This window comes from Festucalex cinctus, chromosome 20 (genome assembly GCF_051991245.1).
Source record: "Festucalex cinctus isolate MCC-2025b chromosome 20, RoL_Fcin_1.0, whole genome shotgun sequence".
Classification (NCBI taxonomy): Eukaryota; Metazoa; Chordata; class Actinopteri; order Syngnathiformes; family Syngnathidae; genus Festucalex; species Festucalex cinctus.
In genome coordinates, this window is record NC_135430.1 from 13350074 (window position 1) to 13367750 (window position 17677).

Consider the following 17677-nt stretch of genomic DNA (forward strand, 5'->3'; position numbering starts at 1 on the left):
CTCCCTGCTCATCGCTCGGCCTCCTTCCCCTTTGAGGGTGTCATAACGGCAGCCTGTATAACACGGCTTGCTTCTGATGGCGCTCGGTCGCACTTGATGGGGGCTCCTCCCGTCTCCTAGTAAATTCCACGCTGGTGAAGAGGGGAGTGGGTGCATTACTGCTTCCGGAATGTAGAGGGCGCTCCAAGTCCACGTTTGAGCAGCAAAGGGACTGAACCCCCCACGACCAACAACACCAGCAAGTGAAATCTGTGCTTTCGCTGTATGAAATAATAAGAAACAAATGCAAAGCCGCAGAGCGTGCAGCTGTTGTGGTGCCATACAGTTGACTGGAGCTTGTGTATGTATGCATGTGGGATCTTGTGCGTTCGTGTGCGTGTTGGTAAAATGGGCCAGTGCAGCCCTAACAGCACGAGAACAATCCCCTGCACCTGGTACTCACCTCTCGGGCGGACACGACGCCATGCTGGCACGCCGTAAAACTCCTTTGTGGAAAAACACCATCACGCTGAGGCTGATAAAAAAAAGGGATAATAGGATTTTTTTTTTTTTTGGCTGTGTGTGTGTTTGAGTGAGAGAGAGAGAGAAGAATAAAAATTTGGGGGACTTTTTTTTTTGTTTTGTTTTTTTTGTTTTGTTTTTTTGTTTTTAAACAATACAGTACACTCTATTTAGAGACATTTGATTTAAACAGTTTTTAATAAAAAAAAATCTAGCGACCAATAAAATCAGATTAATGTATGTGTTATCAATTCCAAGGATATAGTTGAGAGCGTCTCCAAATGTACAATGTAATTATTTTTATTAAATGTATTGTTAAAAATCTGATTAATGTATAATAATTAGTTGTAAAATTACAGTTTAAAAATTCAGAATGGAATTATTACGATTTTTTTTTCTCCCCATAATTTAGGAATATTCAGAATAATGTCATAATTTTTTTTATTTACACATTTAAACAACATGAGCAATGCATTGTAAAAAATACAAATAAATAAAATAAATAAAATTTTTATGTTGTGTTATAGATTTGTATTTAGAAATCATTATTTTTTTTAGATTATCATAACTGCTGTGATTGTTAGCGTCATGTCACAATTAATGTAATGTAGTTAAAATGTAATTAAATATCGTATGCAAAGAAGTAAAATCATACAATTGTCAAATTTCATCTTAATTTTTTCCCTCTTACAGTTACATATATTTCGTTATATTGTATGTATAGATATATATGTGTATATATATATATATATATATATATATATATATATATATATATATATATATACACACACACACACACACATGGTACATGATTATTTACACTATTATGTAATGATATGTTTGTTAACGTGAATGCTTATAGTTTTTCTCGTGTGTCAGTGGCAGCACAGGGTTCAAAGTTCATGCCGCTTTAGGGCTTCCCTCCTATAGGCCGCCATCGGCTAAATGTGAGCCATGGGACCATGTGGACGGCACGCTTGCGGTGCGCACAATGCGCCTCTGTTCTTGGTGCTCCATGCACCTCGTGCACGCACGCACACGCACGCCTGCTAACCTGAGTTCACACACACTCAACTCTGCTTGGAAAACAGGGGTCATTGGCTGGATGCTTCCAACAGAGAGCAGCTAGTCCGTACAACGCACACACACTTCAGTGTTAATGTCTTATTCCATGCTGGTTTTGTTGCATTTTTTTCCCGCCCGGAATGCTTCAGAATGCCTCACATGTTTCTGCTTCTGTTATTGTTAGTATGTGCTTTTATGTGGTGCTGGGGTATCCAGAAATACTCATAAAAATCAGTTTTATTTGTGAGCATTGTGAAACGAAAACATCATATCCTGCCAAAATCTTGGCAAAGCTGGATCAGCTTTACTACAAGGCCAGGCGCGCATAGCACAATCATCTCTAATGCTTTCAAATGCCATCAATAGATTGTTGTCACATACACTGTAAAAACTGTTGGGTCAAAAATAACCCAAATTAGATAAAAAAGAATAATTATTTAAACCAAATAGTTGGTTCAAATGAATAACAGACAAAACAACCCCCACAAAAATGGGTTTTGGGTTATTCTTTTGACCCAACTTTTTGGTTTACATGCATTACTCAAAAAGTTGGGTTGGTCTCAAAAAAAAAAAAAATAGTAATAAATAAAAGTAAATAAATAACCCAAAACATTCGATCCTCCCCAAAATAGCTTGCTTTCTGGATTATTCATTTGAACCAACATTTTGGTTTAAATAAATGAACCAAAACCTTGCATCGGTCCCTTTTTGACCCAATTTGTGTTTGTTTGTTTTTTTTACCCAAAATTTTGTTTCTTATGCACAACCCAAAACATTGGGTCAGTCCCCAGAAACAAGTTTTGTGTAAAAAACAATAAATAAATAAAATAAAACAAACAAAACAAATAAAATAATAATAATAATAATAATAATAATAAAGGGTTGTTATTCATTTGAACCAACCTTTTGGTTTAAATAAATGAACCAAAACCTTGCATCGGTCCCTTTTTGACCCAATTTGGGTTATTTATTTTTTTTTACCCAAATTTTTGTTTCTTATGCACAACCCAAAACATTGGGTCAGTCCCCAGAAACAAGTTTTGTGTAAAAAAAAATAATAATAATAATAATAATAAAAATAATAATAATAATGATAATGATAATAATAATAAATAAATAAAACAAATAAATACAAATAAAAAATAAAAAAGTTTTTTTTACTAATTTGAACCAACTTTTTGGTTTAAATAAATGAAGCAAAATGTTGGACCTTTTTGACCCAATTTTGTTTTTTTGTTTTTTTTACCCAAATTTTGGTTTCTCATGCACAACCCAAAACGTTGGAAGTCCCCCCCAAAAAAATGTTTAAAAAAAAAAAAACAGGCCATTTTGGTGGGTTATTAATATGAACCAACATTTTGGTAAATAAATCAAAACGTTGGGTCGGTCCCCCAATTTGGTTTATTTTTGACCCAACTGTTTCTAGAGTGTACTTCTTTGTATTCAGTATCTATTCATTTATGCCAACTTTGGCACTCACTGCTTATATACATTATAGTGTAAACAATGGCTGCAAAGTTTTTTCCCCAGAAACTCCTCGACAACCTGTAAATTCAATTAATTAAACCGAAACGCTGTCAAATCAATCAAAATCAGAATGCGGCCATTGATCAAATGTGTCAAAGTAAGTGTGTGTAGAAAGTGGAATGCATGAAGAATGTTGAGCTCTCTCCCTCCGCAGCGCTGACGTCCGGCATCCATCTAGCACTAATATCCCTTAATCGGATTCACTTGGCCGCACAGTTGCCTGTTGCAGCGCCTTCGTACGTGATGGATGCTGTTGTCAAAAACGCCAAGGTCAATATGCTACCCCCCCCCCCCCCCCCAAAAAAAATCCAGAAATTGAGAATCGCTTCCCATGAATCATCATCCCTGCAATCTGACCTTGCTTTTTCTCTGTAATAACATTCCGAGGGAGGGACCACTGCTGGGTGCAGGCGTTGATCTCTCTGACGGGTCACGCCGTCGCCCAGGAGAGGCCCGTGTCACTCACTGGCGGCCATATTGCTTTACACAGACATCCATTTGGGGAAAAGTGAGTGGGTGCTGCTGCGGGGGGCAATTATGTCTTAATTTGAGCGTCTCAACTGGAGGGGGACGCCGTCGTGCGAGCTGACAGAGACACATTAGTGTGTCATTATGTAAAGCAGCTCGTAACGTAAACTAAAATACAGAGACAGTTTGTCACTTTGATGGACAATGTCAGCTTAAATTCTTGTGAGTTGTTTTATTTGTCTTATGGATGATACAAAAAATCAGATCTTAAAACAGACTTTGTGACTCAGTTCCAGTCGTGACGTGAGGCCAACTTTAGCCGTCCGTTTAATACAGTGGTGTCCAAAAAACGGCCTGGGGGCCATTTGCGGCCCGCCGCCCATTTTTTACTGACCCTTAGCATATAAAACATAACTTTAAAAATGAAATAAAAGTAAAATGATTTTAATATATTTAATATATAATATATTAATACAATTTGTAATAAAATGTTTAAAAATAAACAAAACTTTAACACAGCCTGCTTTTCTAGATATGCAAAGAAACTATTTAAAACTAAAATAGAAATATTTCTCTTTGTAATTGAATCAATGAAGTCAGATTTTTCCGTTTCAGAAGCAAAGCAGGTTTTCCTCCATGTTCCGGTGTCTGTGTAATGGTCTGATTTGTGAACATATCACATTAATGATGAACTAAAATCCTCACGTAAACACTGCTTTAAAAATAGTCATTTTATTACTGATTACTCTTCCTTTGATTCTGAATGTGGAGATTGGTTCAGGGCTGGGGCAAATCGATTTTAGTGGGATTCAGCGGTGTGGGCCACCCAAAAGTCATGAAAAATCCCAAATCTTAAAAAAAAAAATAAAAAAAAAATGCTAAAGTGGCCCTGGCATTCTTCGATATGTATGCGGCCAATAAAGGAAAAAATTTGGACACCACGGGTTTAATATGTCAGTGGAGCAATCCCTTTAAAAATGAGTCCATCATTTAATCGTTTTAATCAGGTGGCCTGATGGGTTGGCGGACATAACACGCAGTGTGTTAGAACAAGGCCGACGAGCTGGACAGCGGCAGGATTTTGCGACATAAGGACAGGGCTGCTACCCCAAGTGGCTTTTTCCCACTGGGCCATCATTCCCGACGGTCCACTAATTCACTTCATCAACCGCCTGGGATGACCCACCCATCCATGCAATTAAATATGCTCATAAGAGACGTCGTGAGGGCATCACTGTTAGGACTCCACAGAAGAGCCCTGCACAGGGGTCTATTTTTATTTATTTATTTATTTATTTATTTTTAGCGGATTCAAAGTACAGAATATTTTTTCTGTACTTTTCACTTTTGTACTTGAGTACATTTTAGATTTTGGCGTTCCTATGTGGCGTTGACCTGTAAACTGCCTTTTTATAAGGCACACAAAGCAGTACTGCACTCCACTGGGTCAAGCTTTAATTATTCCCGAGAATAAAGAAAATGACTTCAATTAAGTATAAAGTTAATCAATACTGCTCCCTACCAAAGTCAAGCTGTGAGAAATCCCTTGATGGAAATTGCTATAATTGCTCCTAACAACGGGGACGAATATGTCTCTCTGCTTAATTACATGTGGCTTAATATTTAAATGTCGCATTTATGGAGGTTTTAAAGTATCATAATCTCAGCCATCAATTTGAAATATACACCATTTGGAGTGTGACTGGTTACACGTGGCAGGTAACACTAGTAGAATGTCAGGTATGTATTATGCACGAGGCGCCGCTGACACCAACGGGTAATTGTCCTTTCCCCGATCTGCGGGAGGCCGCCAGCCGTCCGTTCACATCCACTAAAGCCCGACAGTTGTATGCGACCACCGGGAACAAAAGCCCCCTTTCGCGCTAAACTCTCATTTTCATTTTCACTGCAACAGAAGTTTAAAGACCTTGCCTTATAGAATATGATCAAATCATTTCAAGTATATTAAAAACTGTTTTTTAACAGTGCACCCAAAGTATATGTGTAATATCATGTGCTAAATTTTGCACACAATATAATAGCCTGCATGGAGAGTCATTTAACCAAGACTTACAAGTTTTAGTAATACAGGTTGTTCTCGGGTTATGGAAATAATTCATGAAATATCACGTTACATTAGTACCTAATACATTAGACCAGGGGTGTCCAAACTTTTTCCTCTGAGGGCCACATTCAGAAAAATAGAAAGCTGCAAGGGCCACTTTGATTTTTTTTTTTTAAGTTATTTATTAACACATTCATTGCCAGACAGCAAAAAAATGCATCATTTGACATCTTTTTCCGTCAGTGGCAGTGAATGAGTTAAACAAGGTAAAGATCAATGAAGCAATTATAAATTGTTGATATAATGTACAGTTACTCATTGAAAACTGCTAACAGTCACAAGGCAAATAGTGACCCCTGTGTGCCACTATAATAGATATGCCTCTCCACTGAGCAGCCGCTGATCCCAATTTGACATTCTGAACCACAAGAACAATCGGTCGTCAACTGACCACACTTAATAACCATTTATGTGATGTTTTCACATTTTTTTCATTAATAATTAACCCTTAATTAATGTGATGTTTTCATAAATTGGACGTTGACACGAAGAAACAAGTGGATGGAACTGAATTATTAGCTGCAAATTTGTGTCTTTGCGTAGCTAGAAATGTTTAATCCACCCTCTTTTTAACAGCATTGAAAAATTATTTTTAGTCTTTGCCGCGGGCCGGCAAAAAATGTATGGCAGGCCGCAAATGGATCCCAGGCCGTAGTTTGGACACCCCTGCATTAGACTGTAGCTGAGTTTGGCCGTTGATCACGTGGTTAGTTCACTGTTAGTATTTTCATTTTGTATTTGTTTGTTTATTTGTTTTCAACTGTATCATTCAATAAACTGGTTTTGGTGACTTTGGCTCTCAACCAAGAGACGTTTCGTAGCGACGACATGTAGGACTGAGTCGAGGTACTACTGAGTGTGACATTAAAGAAGCATACGCTTAAATTATATGTCATATTAAAGCACTGTGTGCCATAACTTGCATGTTTCAAAACAATCAATCTCAAGGCTCTGTGTGCCATAACAAACAGGCACTCGAGTAAATTGCCTTGTCGGTCTGAAGGCTGGAACGTGTCGGTATGATGTGATGCAAACAATGCGATGGCAAGAATAATGACCTTTATTCAGCCAAGGCACATATAAAGAAGAAGTGCCACAAAAACTGATTTTTATTTAGGACCCCCAAAGACATTTTTCAGGAGCTTGCATGCAAAAAACCTGGTTTATTATCTGTAAATGAACATATTTTAGCTGCATTCTGGCTTTGTTGCTGAGGCCAAAACAGCGATATGATCTGGAACCTTCTGCTCATCCGATGTTAATTTCGCCCCTCGCCTCCTCCCTCCTCTATTTTCAGGCTGTGGTCATTTAAACTTGGCTCCTGCAGGATCAGGGGTTGCACCCCCGGCGTCGCTGGCCCACGGCCAAGCGGCGACTCGTCCCAATCTGGCCGGCCAAATCGCCACCTTATCTAATTGGCCCCGATCACCCGCTGCTCGAGGACCCCCCGTGGCCCGCCGCATGGCAAAGGCCTTTGCGAGGAATCAAACAATGTTTGCAAACTGTTAATGTCGTGTTTGGTCAAGGCTTGAAGGCTTCTCCAAAAGCTGTGGACACAAACGCTGGCTAATTTTAGTTGTTCCGACATTAGGGGAGAGAATGAAACAAAGGCTTTTTTTTTTATGACACCTTGAGTATCTGCCAATGCCAGTTTCAGACAATAGACTTACACCAGAATGGACAAAAGCAGGCTTATATTTGTATCATTTTTAATAAATCCAACACACTATTTGCTAAGTCCGAACCACAGACTGCCCAATCACAAAGCTAAATTGAATTCAATGTTACATTTTTAATATCTCCATTTCATAAAACCATCTCTTGAATTTGTCAAAAATCTCACCAATCCCACCAAAATGAAACTCTCCATTTTTGTTCCGCAATTTAAAACTGTTATAGAAGTCTTAAAGGTCTGTATACAGACCAGAATGTAAAGAATTTGATTGTATTTTCACTTGTGTGTGTGACAGCACTTTCTCACCAAACAATATCCAGGTTCAGCATGCAAAAATATCCACCAATCCCGATATTGTAGGGGGGTTGGCGATATTTAAAAAAGATCAAAATATTGTAAAAAAGAAAAAGAAAAGAAGAGCTCATACAAAAAAAAGCACAATATTGTGCTTTTGTACATATCAGCAATGCATATCAACCACCTACAATCTCTAATAACAATAGTGAGGCACTTACTTGCTAATGCAAGCACACATTGATCGCTTCACAAGCAAATTAGGTTCCCCTTTATCTGACAATTAACATAGATTTTAAACATAGAAGGCCAAAACATCCCTAATGAATATTAAATTGCACTAATGAACTAGCCACTAGAGGGTGCTAAAACTGCACAAATGGAAATTAACCTGACTTTTCTTTTTTAACAGATGTGTTCCTTTTAAATATTGTGAACATGATGACAATATTGTGGCAGTTTTAATATCACGATATCACGATATCACCCTTATCATTACATCCCTAGTGCTAACACTGCAGCCATGCTTACCTTTTGCACAGCCTAGCTGCCAAGTCATGGCCACTGTTATGCAAATTAGCCAAACTGTTAATTCAATCTGGCAAAATCACAGTACAGCTGGCTTGTAGACACATTTTCAAAATAAGGAACACTATTATAAGCCACCTATTTGTATACAAACCATTAAAAAGTACATTTCACATACATGCCCCATTTAAGTTTATAGTTTTTTCATGGTCTTACTAACAAACAAAACAAACAAATCAGACAAGAGTTCTAAGCTTGTCTTTTTTTCCCCCTCGACACTTGCGTCGTACTTTTGAGAGAAATGACTGCAATATACGCAAAACAACCAAACCCTGCCATGCTGCATGCCCACCATGCCGCCACTTATCGAGCGCTGACAATAAGCGGAAATGCTGCGGGCTAACAAACACGCGCAGACTAGTTTGGAGAAGCACGCACACACGGCGAAGTGAAGCAGACCTTTGGGTCACAGTGTGAGTGAAAAACAGAAAGTGGGAGCGAGCGAGCAGCTGCGGGAGCCGTGGGGTGGGTTTGGCCTTACGGGCGAGCAGCGAGGGGCAAGGGGGGGGGGGGGGGGGGGGGGGGGGCTTTTCGGGGGCTGCGGGAAGACCCGGAGCACGGGGGCCCGCCTGTTTAATTGGAGCTCATTTACACAGCAGTGGAGCAGGAGACACCTGAAGGGCCTTGGCTGCCTTATCAGCTAAATAGCTCCCTCTCTACCACTTGTACCAGTTAGACTCCTCGTCTTGTTAATGCATTTGCTTCTCTTCACCAATCATCAGTTCTCCTTTTGCTTATTTGGACTTCTCCTCTTCTTCGTGGCTTTATTTTTGCTATAAATGTTTACAATAAACATGTATGGAAAAATACAAAAGAATAATCCAAAATCAGATCGAGTTGATTAAAATAAAATGAAATTAGAATATCTCGTGTCCCTTCTTCCATCCATTTTCCATACTACACTCCAAAAAGAGAATTGTTGAACCAATTTAAGATTACAAATTGTATTGTTGACCAACTTAAAAAAACAATCACTTCAAATTGGTAACAAATTAAGTTAATCCAGAGTTAATATGTTAAGTTTAATTAATTCTGAGTTCATTAAACTTAATATATTCACTTTGGATTAATTTAATTCAAGTTAATTAACTTAATTCAAGTCCTTGCTACATTAACTGAATTCAAGTTGACTTATTTCAAGTTAATCCAAAGTGAATATTAAGTTTAATGAACTCATAATTAATTAAACTTAATATATTCACTTTACATTAACTAAATCCAATCCTGTTACCAATTGAAGTGTTTTTGTTGTTGTTGTTTTTTAATTTGGTCAACAATTCAATTTATAATCTTAAATTTGTTCAACAATTCTCTTTCTAGAGTGTATTTATCAACTGTAAACTAGAGTTGTAGTGAGTTGGAGCCCATCTGACTTTAATGGTCATAATATACATGTGAACTCTAAAAAGAGAATTGTTGAACCAATTTAAGATTAAAAATTGAATTGTTGACCAATGTCTAAAAAATTGCTTCAAGTTTTAACACACGATTGAATTAAGTTAGCCCGAAGTGTATATATTTAGTTTAATAATGAGTTCATTAAATTTAATAGGGCCTATAGTCACCAGAATTAAATTAATCCAAAGTGACTCCAATCCTAAATATTAAGTTTAAAGAACTCACAAGTACTTAATTCAACTTAATATATTCACTTTTTAACTTAATTCAATGGTGTGTTGCCACTTGAAGCGATGTTTTTAAATTGGTCAACAACTTGTAATCTTAAATTGGTTCAACAACTCTCGTGATAGAGAATTTGAGATTGACCATCCTCCGACTCTATGTACAATCGATTTTTAAGAATTGAGGATGAAAAATCTCTTGAAACAACCCACACACCACACGATAATCACTGAAGATAATCTTTTCGAGACAACTGGCAATCGGGCCTGAGCTGGTTTTAATCACAAAGAAATGCTCAAATTTGTCTCGATTGTCTGTCTGTATCAAGCCGGCTTCATGCCACACCTCTTCATTGATTTTGTAACTTTTGAGTTATTTATGCAGGCGAAAACAAAACCTCCGCCACCACATCGTGTAAAATATTTTGACTGGCAACGACATTATTGTGAATGCTTGTCTTTCAGCATTCACGCCATGATTATTATTATTTTTTTCTTTTTACCATTTTACGACAAATGAAACCAATTTTCTGGGTTGCGGGAAGGTGCGTGTGGGAATACGAGAAAGAGGAGGAAGAGCAGCGGGAGGAAGAGAAAGCCAAAAGAAGAAACAACTTTACTGTAATCATAGTCATGTTCAATCAGACACCCGCTATTAAGTTGATAAATACACTTTTCCCAGTGTGAGTCCAGATACACTGAGTACCCCTCAGGCACACTTGTGCTCTTTAACTACCTCCTCCGCCAGCTTTCTCCACTCAAACGACGACGACGACTCTCCCTCCCATTAACTCGCATTTCGCACACTCCCACAAGATGTCCCCCGAATGCATCCATCCCGTCCTTGCGGGGCAGGGCCACTGTAAGATGGACTAAATGTAGTCCTCAATAGGACTGATTGGGTGAGTGGCTTCTTTTCCAGCTTTTGGGGACTGAAAGACAGTTTTAGCACATTAAGAAAGTCCGATTTTCTTATTTCTCTCCCCCTCTCCACCTTTCCACACTGGCGGTAATAAGAACAAATGGAAGTGTAGTGCATGTGTGCTGTCGGAGGGGGGAAAGAGCTTCTTGTCTCGCCTTTTGTCAGCTTCCCGTCGCTGGCCACACGCTGGCGACGAGGCCGAGAGGAGGCCTCCCGTCGCGAGTGGCAGTCCACGCGGTGTCATGGCCGCCGCCCACCTGATAAACATTAAGCGCAGGTTGGCTAAGTGTGATTGTTGTTGTTGTTTGTTCATTTTACCGGCCCGTGGAGTCTGGTAGTAGTTGTCTGCCAGGAAGATAAGCAAACCACGTGGGAACTTAAATGTATTTAAAATGACTTTTGACCAGAAGGAAAATAAAAGTAGTAGTAGTACGGCTTCACCCCGGGTCTAGATTTAATTGGATTGGATTACTGTATTTAGTTCAGGACTGTTTGGAAACTATCTGGGTGGTTTGGAGGCTTCTTGAACTTCTCTTTAAGCGCTGTTTAAAAAACAATAAAATAAAATAAAAACATTGTATTGTATAAAGTAGGGTTGTCAGGTAATTAATCGCATGACTTCAATAGTTAACTCATGATTAATCGCATATTTGTTCTAAATGTGCAATAAAATGTACATTAAAGTTTTCATACTCTTAACTCATTTGCTCCCAGCCATGTTCACAGAAGCAATCCCGTTCACTCCCGGCTGTTTAACTGGATTTTGACTGATTTTGCAAGGCCCACATAATATTGTGTTCTATTGCTATAAAAACATGGAACCTATCAAAAGAAAGATTCAAGCCTCTTCTTTAATCACAAAAAAAGTATATTTCTATCTGCTTCCGTTTTGCAGCGATTAGCATTAGAATATCGCTAAGTTTCATCAATTTTCACAAATCTATTTAGAATTGTGAGTAATTGAGCTTTTTTTCAACATGGCCCTGGTTGATCTCCTTTGCTCTGCTGCCACCTGGTGGCCGTTTGCGTAATAACTACTAATGTTAACTAAATAATAACTAAACTAATGTTCAACTAATAGAAATATATATGGCTGCATCTTTTAGTTATTGATAAAGTACTTGCATAACCCTAACCCTCTACTGTAAAAACAAGTGTGATATTGATTTGTGTAGAGGTAATTTTTCTGCCACTTGATGGCATAATTGCATATGTAAAATGTTGGTGACAGCTCAGTGCATTTTTCTTTTCATATTAAGAGCTAAGTCATTAATCGTGTATTAAAAAAAAAAAAAAAAAAAATAGTGGTTTTCAAGGAACTTTAAATTAACTCAAAAATTAAAACACTAATTTTGACACCCCTGGTATAAAAAACAAATTAATGCAATAACATAGAATGCAAATAGTTAAACTAGTTTTATAATATGTATTATCTGTATGTACTCCAGCAGTTATGTGTTGAATGTGTGCCTTTAAGGGGTGTGGCCTAGTCAGTGACATCAGGAGGTAAAGTGGGAGTCACTCCTTGCTATTTTCAAGTGACAATTAAACCAAACAGCGACATGTTAGGGCTACAAATTTGGGTTGCGTCACACCCATAGGAACCAAACTCCATCATAAAACAACTGTAAATGAAATAAGGTTCAAATTTACCAAGGATAATGAGCCACATGCTGTTTCACTATATCAAAAGACAAACACTTTATTATCCGATCACATGTAGGCAGCCTGTTGTGGTTAATTTCCATCCCTGATGATGAATGTGATTGCATGTTTTGACGTTTGAGTGATGGGTGTGAAGTCCCAGCATAATCGGCGGTATCGTCAACAACATTTGGGTTTTGACTTCGCCTTAAGAAGAACGTAAAGAGGGACCGAAACAAACACGTGCAACCGGCGAGTGTTATTGAATTCCACACTTGCTTTGAAACATGAATATCCTGCTTACATTGCCCCCCCCCCCCACACCCAAAAAAAAAAAAAAAAAAAGTTTCCCATAAGTTGCTTAGAGTCTTAAAAGAAAATTCATAACTTGTGCGGTCAGAGTTCAGAGTGCTTCCCAGCTTGAACATGTGGAGAAGAGGGGGCAGTGAGAAAGCAGTGGAACATGTAAACTTTGAATGGAACACTTTTTATAGGAGGGGTCTTTGCTACATATAACGCTGCTGAGTCTGACTAATCTTGCTACTGTTCACTCACTTTATTAATATTCACTTTGCTATTCACATGTATGGAAGAGGATTAAGGCCAGTGAAGAGACACACATATATATATATATATATATATATATATATATATATATATATATATATATATATATATAGGGGTGTTGGGATGAAAATTTTTAATCGTAATGAATCACATGACTTCAATAGTAAACTCACAATTAATCACAAATTTTTACATCTGTCCTAAATGTACAATCAAATCTTATATTATTATTATTTTATATCTTAGCAATATTTTTCCAAGTTTTCATACCCTTGTAAACAAAAGTGGAAAAACATGTTCGACTAAAAGAAATATTGCTGCATCTATAAAAAAATGTTCGACTAAAAGAAATATTGCTGCATCTTTTAGTCTTTGATACAGTAATTTCATAATAATTCAGAAAATTAGGTTAAAAGGGAAAAGATGGACTGTATTGTAAAAAAAAAAAAAAAGTGGGATATTGATTTGTGTTGGTCATTTTTTCTGCCACTAGATGGCATCATTGCATTTGTAAGACATTGGTGACAGCTCAGTGCGTTTTTCGTTGCCTGCACACTTTTTAAAATTGTAAAATACAATTTGACTCTAATCTACACAAATATGTGCATTATTGTTAAATGTATTACTGCTAAATTTTGACATGGACATACCTGGTGAGTTGCAACTGGAATTCCCCCATGACAGGCTTTCCAAGTAAGGGGCGGCCATTAATCCCGTGTTAAAAACATTAGTGATAGGAACTTTAAATTAACGCACTCATTTTGACACCCCTAATATTTATATATACATACATATACTGTATTATTCTTCCTAGCCTAAGCAAGCAATCTCCAACAATCTTCCTAGCAACCAGCGACCTCGTTTTGACCCGAACAGGGGAGGAAAACATATGTTCTACTGGTCTTGGCTGGCTGGCTACCTGCAGAGAGGGTTGGGAATTCCTCCAGCAGGAGGCATGGAAGAGGGGAGGGGCCGGCTGTACATTATTGTCCCGTCGCCATACACATGGCGAGAGAACGCTGTGCTATATATCCACGCCACGTCGGACAAGCTGCGAGCGCGTTAACCTTTGGAGCCACCGTAGACGAACGCAACATTAAATGTGACGTTATAAAACAGCTTAAGCTCACTTTCACGCTGCTAATCCTACGGGCTCAGTCGGCCCTGTGGTTCCCTATTGTTTTTTTATTACGTGTAAAGCAGTTGCCAGCTTGCTAAGTCGTCATCGCACTTGATCCGGGATTGCTTGCATCACTTCCTCGGCCACTTCTTGACCGCTCTTAGAAGTCTGATTGAAGTTGCTGTACATGTGCGGATTCATATTAGAAATGTAGTGTTTGTGAATATACCTTGACTATACCTCAGGTCTGAACTATGAAAGGCGTGGTCAGCACTCATAAGAGCTTCCTGTTACTTTGGGGCGAAGGGAGGGAAGCAAAGGGGGTTGCTAAGCGGTTGCTAGAGGCGGCCCTTTTATTTACTCTGACCCCACGTCGGTGGGAGGCCCGGGGAGGGCACATGCCAAACTCCCCAGGCGGGCAGAGCGGGCCCTGCCCTCTCGCTCACCTCGCCGCCCGCCCCTCCGTCGCCATGTAGATTTATGAGCGGTTTTGCAAGGAAGGTGGCGTAAGCGACGGCGATACCCTCCTCCTCCTCCTTCTCCGACGTTAAAGTTGTTCACGGCACATGTACGGCAACATGCTATATTTCATTGTAGTGCATAAGAAAATGACTTTCATTTCGTCCAATCTGTGGTTGCCACAGCACATCACTTGTATGATGTGTTCGGCACAGTTTTTAACTCAACCCACCCACCAGCAATTTCCGGTGCATTGATCACACTCGAACATGTACACAAGTGCAGCCCCTTCATTTTACTGCATATTATTTACAATGTCACTAGCTAGCTGAATTTCTCTGGAAAACACTAGTAAAAAGCTCTTCAGGCTCGGATCCATTGTGGTTACTTGAGCAGGTGTTGAAAATGGACGTCACATTATTTTAGTTTTAGTTTAGTTTTAGTTTTTAGTAACTTAAGTTGACCCTGTATCAATGGAGTTAAATCACTTAATTGCTCCTAACAAATAAAAATAATAAAATATAATGGTGGTAATACAAAAATCTGTGTTGAAAATATGTAGCAAAAGTACACAAAAATAGGTAAGAAACCTGTTTACGTTACTAGGTGCTCAAAAATGGATACCGTACAATAGTAGTAGTAGTAGTACAAGTACATGCACTGTATTTTATTTTAAGGAAGCACGTTAAAAAGTTGCATTAGCTTGTCAGGCAGGGAACCCGCAGTTTTGTTGTATTTGCAATGATAAAAACGCAAAACACAATATTCTGTCAATATCTTTAATTACAACCTCACTATGATCATCGCTGATTATTCTCCTGCATACCACTGCAGAATTGTGGCTTCTATTTCGAGCAAATATTGTCCGTACATGCGCTGATTGTCTTTTAACGAGTGGCAAATGTGATGTGGAATGTGGAATTGCTCAATCAATTCTTGAATGAATTCACATGAAAAGCCATTACAACTACGAACATGAATGGAGTAAGTGCAGCCGTGGCTCTTAATATGTTAATTCTTCAAACAAGGCGAAAAGCTACCTGCCTGATGTCAATGTCAGCACACTGCAATTATTACCATAGTAACACCACCTCAGCGGCCAATCAGAGTGTGTTTATTTGGTTAAAGCAATTAGCCGCTGTGATTCGCTGTACAAACATAATTGCGAGCTAATCTTTTGCTTCGAGGGGTTGCTCTATTTATGGCTTTTTTTTTTTTTTAGTGCGTAACCTTAGAATTGTCAAAGATGAAAATACAATGCCTAGAAGCTTAGATAAGTTACATCCATCATCCTTCTTTGGACATGAGCCACCAACAAGATTCCTCCGACTAGGGCAATCCTGTGCCAGTCTCTCTACTTTTCTCTGGAAATTAAAAAAAAACAAAAAACCTCACAAATTCTAAGTAAATATTACAAGCAGAATATTAAGTACATTTGAACTGTTTATTTAAAAAGAAAATAGATAACCTTCGCTCGGGAGACAGCCACTCTACCACGTGAGCCATGCCACTATAATGCATTGCAGCAGGAGCGGCATGGCTCAGGTGGTAGAGTGGCTGTGTCCCAACCTGAATGTTGTGGGTTCGTTCCTCAAATATCACTGCAATTTTTACAGTGTAGGTCCCGCCGTCAGGTATTTCTTGGACGGTCCCGATTCCTTCTGGCCTGTGGGTTGCAGATGAACACTAACTTTGTGATGTTTTGGGTTATTTTTCGAAAACGATGTCCTAGCCAGCCACACGTGCTAGCCACTAGACTACTGTGCTGCTCATGCATTTATCCTTTCAAGCAAAAACTTTCCAGCACATCCAAACATGTCCAGCAGGTCAAAATGATAATAGAGATGTTTTTTGTTTTTTTTTTCTCCACAGGGAGAGATTTGGACTTTTACGGTGAATCGATGATCAAATCACGTCGTAGTGGAGCAGGGTAAGTGAGCTGACTCAGGTGTGCCAAAACATGTCGATGTGAAGCGTGAGGGGTCCTCCCGCCTGGGCCTGCCAGACGAGTGCAACTCGTGGCTCAGCGGCAGTGCTTCAAAGTGTCACCCCGAGATGACAGTCATATTCCATTACAGCTATCAGTCAATATCTGCTAGCAGAGCAAATGACAGCATTTCAGCGCCGTTTAAAGCGACAAAAGGAAGTGATAACAAAAAGAAAACATTTGTGACATCTTCATTTAGATGCATTTGCTAATTAAATCGTGATTTCTAAACTTAAACTCACACCATAGGAGGAATAAGCAGGAGTTTAGCAGGGGATATACTTGAAAATAGACATGTTTTGTGTCGCGAGTAACATGCTGTGACATATTGAACGACCAATTACTCCGCTTTAAAAAAAACACTTTGCCATTGAAAGTGGAGGCCAGTGACAAAAATCCATCCAATTCCAGCGGTTTGCAAGCGGCCAGGATGTATTGGACCTCTATTGGGGGACACCGACGGAGCCGCTGGGCACGCGAGCCAAATTTTTTGGCTTCATCTCGTTTTCCCCCCGCACCGAGAGCCTCTGGCTCGGGCCCCGTGGTTGCCAGGCGCCTCCTGAGGGGACTCTATCAGAGCCAGTCAAGCTTGAAATCAATCACTCACAGCCATCAAAGCTGCCGGCCCCGCACTGCCATTGTGACGCGGCCATCTGGGCCTCGGCAAAAAACACTGTCCACATTTGTCTCTCTTAGAAAACGATGAAAAGTTTAGCACATTTAAACTCAACTTATTGTGTGTAAATGTACGGAAGAAAAAAAAATCTCCCCTTTTTTTGTAGTAAATAAATAATTTTCAGATAATTCAGTGAAATTGGATCATTTCCCGTGTCATACCGGATGACACTTTTGTGTGGCCATGATGATACATGGAGAATACAGAGTCCTCTTTCCTCTGTGTATGGCGGTCCTGACATGATGTTTCAAGGTTAAGAATGGTAAACGGTGAACTTGTTTGACAATTCTTACGTGCAAATTTGGGTTACGTAATCACCTAAAACCTCGGATCCCCACGATAAAAATGAAAGTTGGGATTTAGCATAAGCACTCCTTCCAATGCGAACTGTGCAGTCTGTATCGTGTTCTGTTACCGTTTGCAGGCTTCCGTGC

The 17677-nt window shown here is 39.1% G+C and overlaps 1 protein-coding gene across 3 annotated transcripts in view; it reads left to right on the plus strand.

The window, feature by feature from the left end:
- LOC144009466 (uncharacterized) overlaps window positions 1–17677 on the plus strand; it is a 164168-nt gene that overhangs the window by 62544 nt on the left and 83947 nt on the right. For all 3 annotated transcript variants that reach the window (XR_013280938.1, XM_077509209.1, XM_077509210.1), the window contains one exon: window positions 16453–16510. Coding sequence is in view for 2 of the 3 variants with exons in the window: in XM_077509209.1 (XP_077365335.1) it covers window positions 16482–16510 (29 nt within the window). In the remaining variant the exon portion in view is untranslated. The remainder of the gene's footprint in view (window positions 1–16452; window positions 16511–17677) is intronic.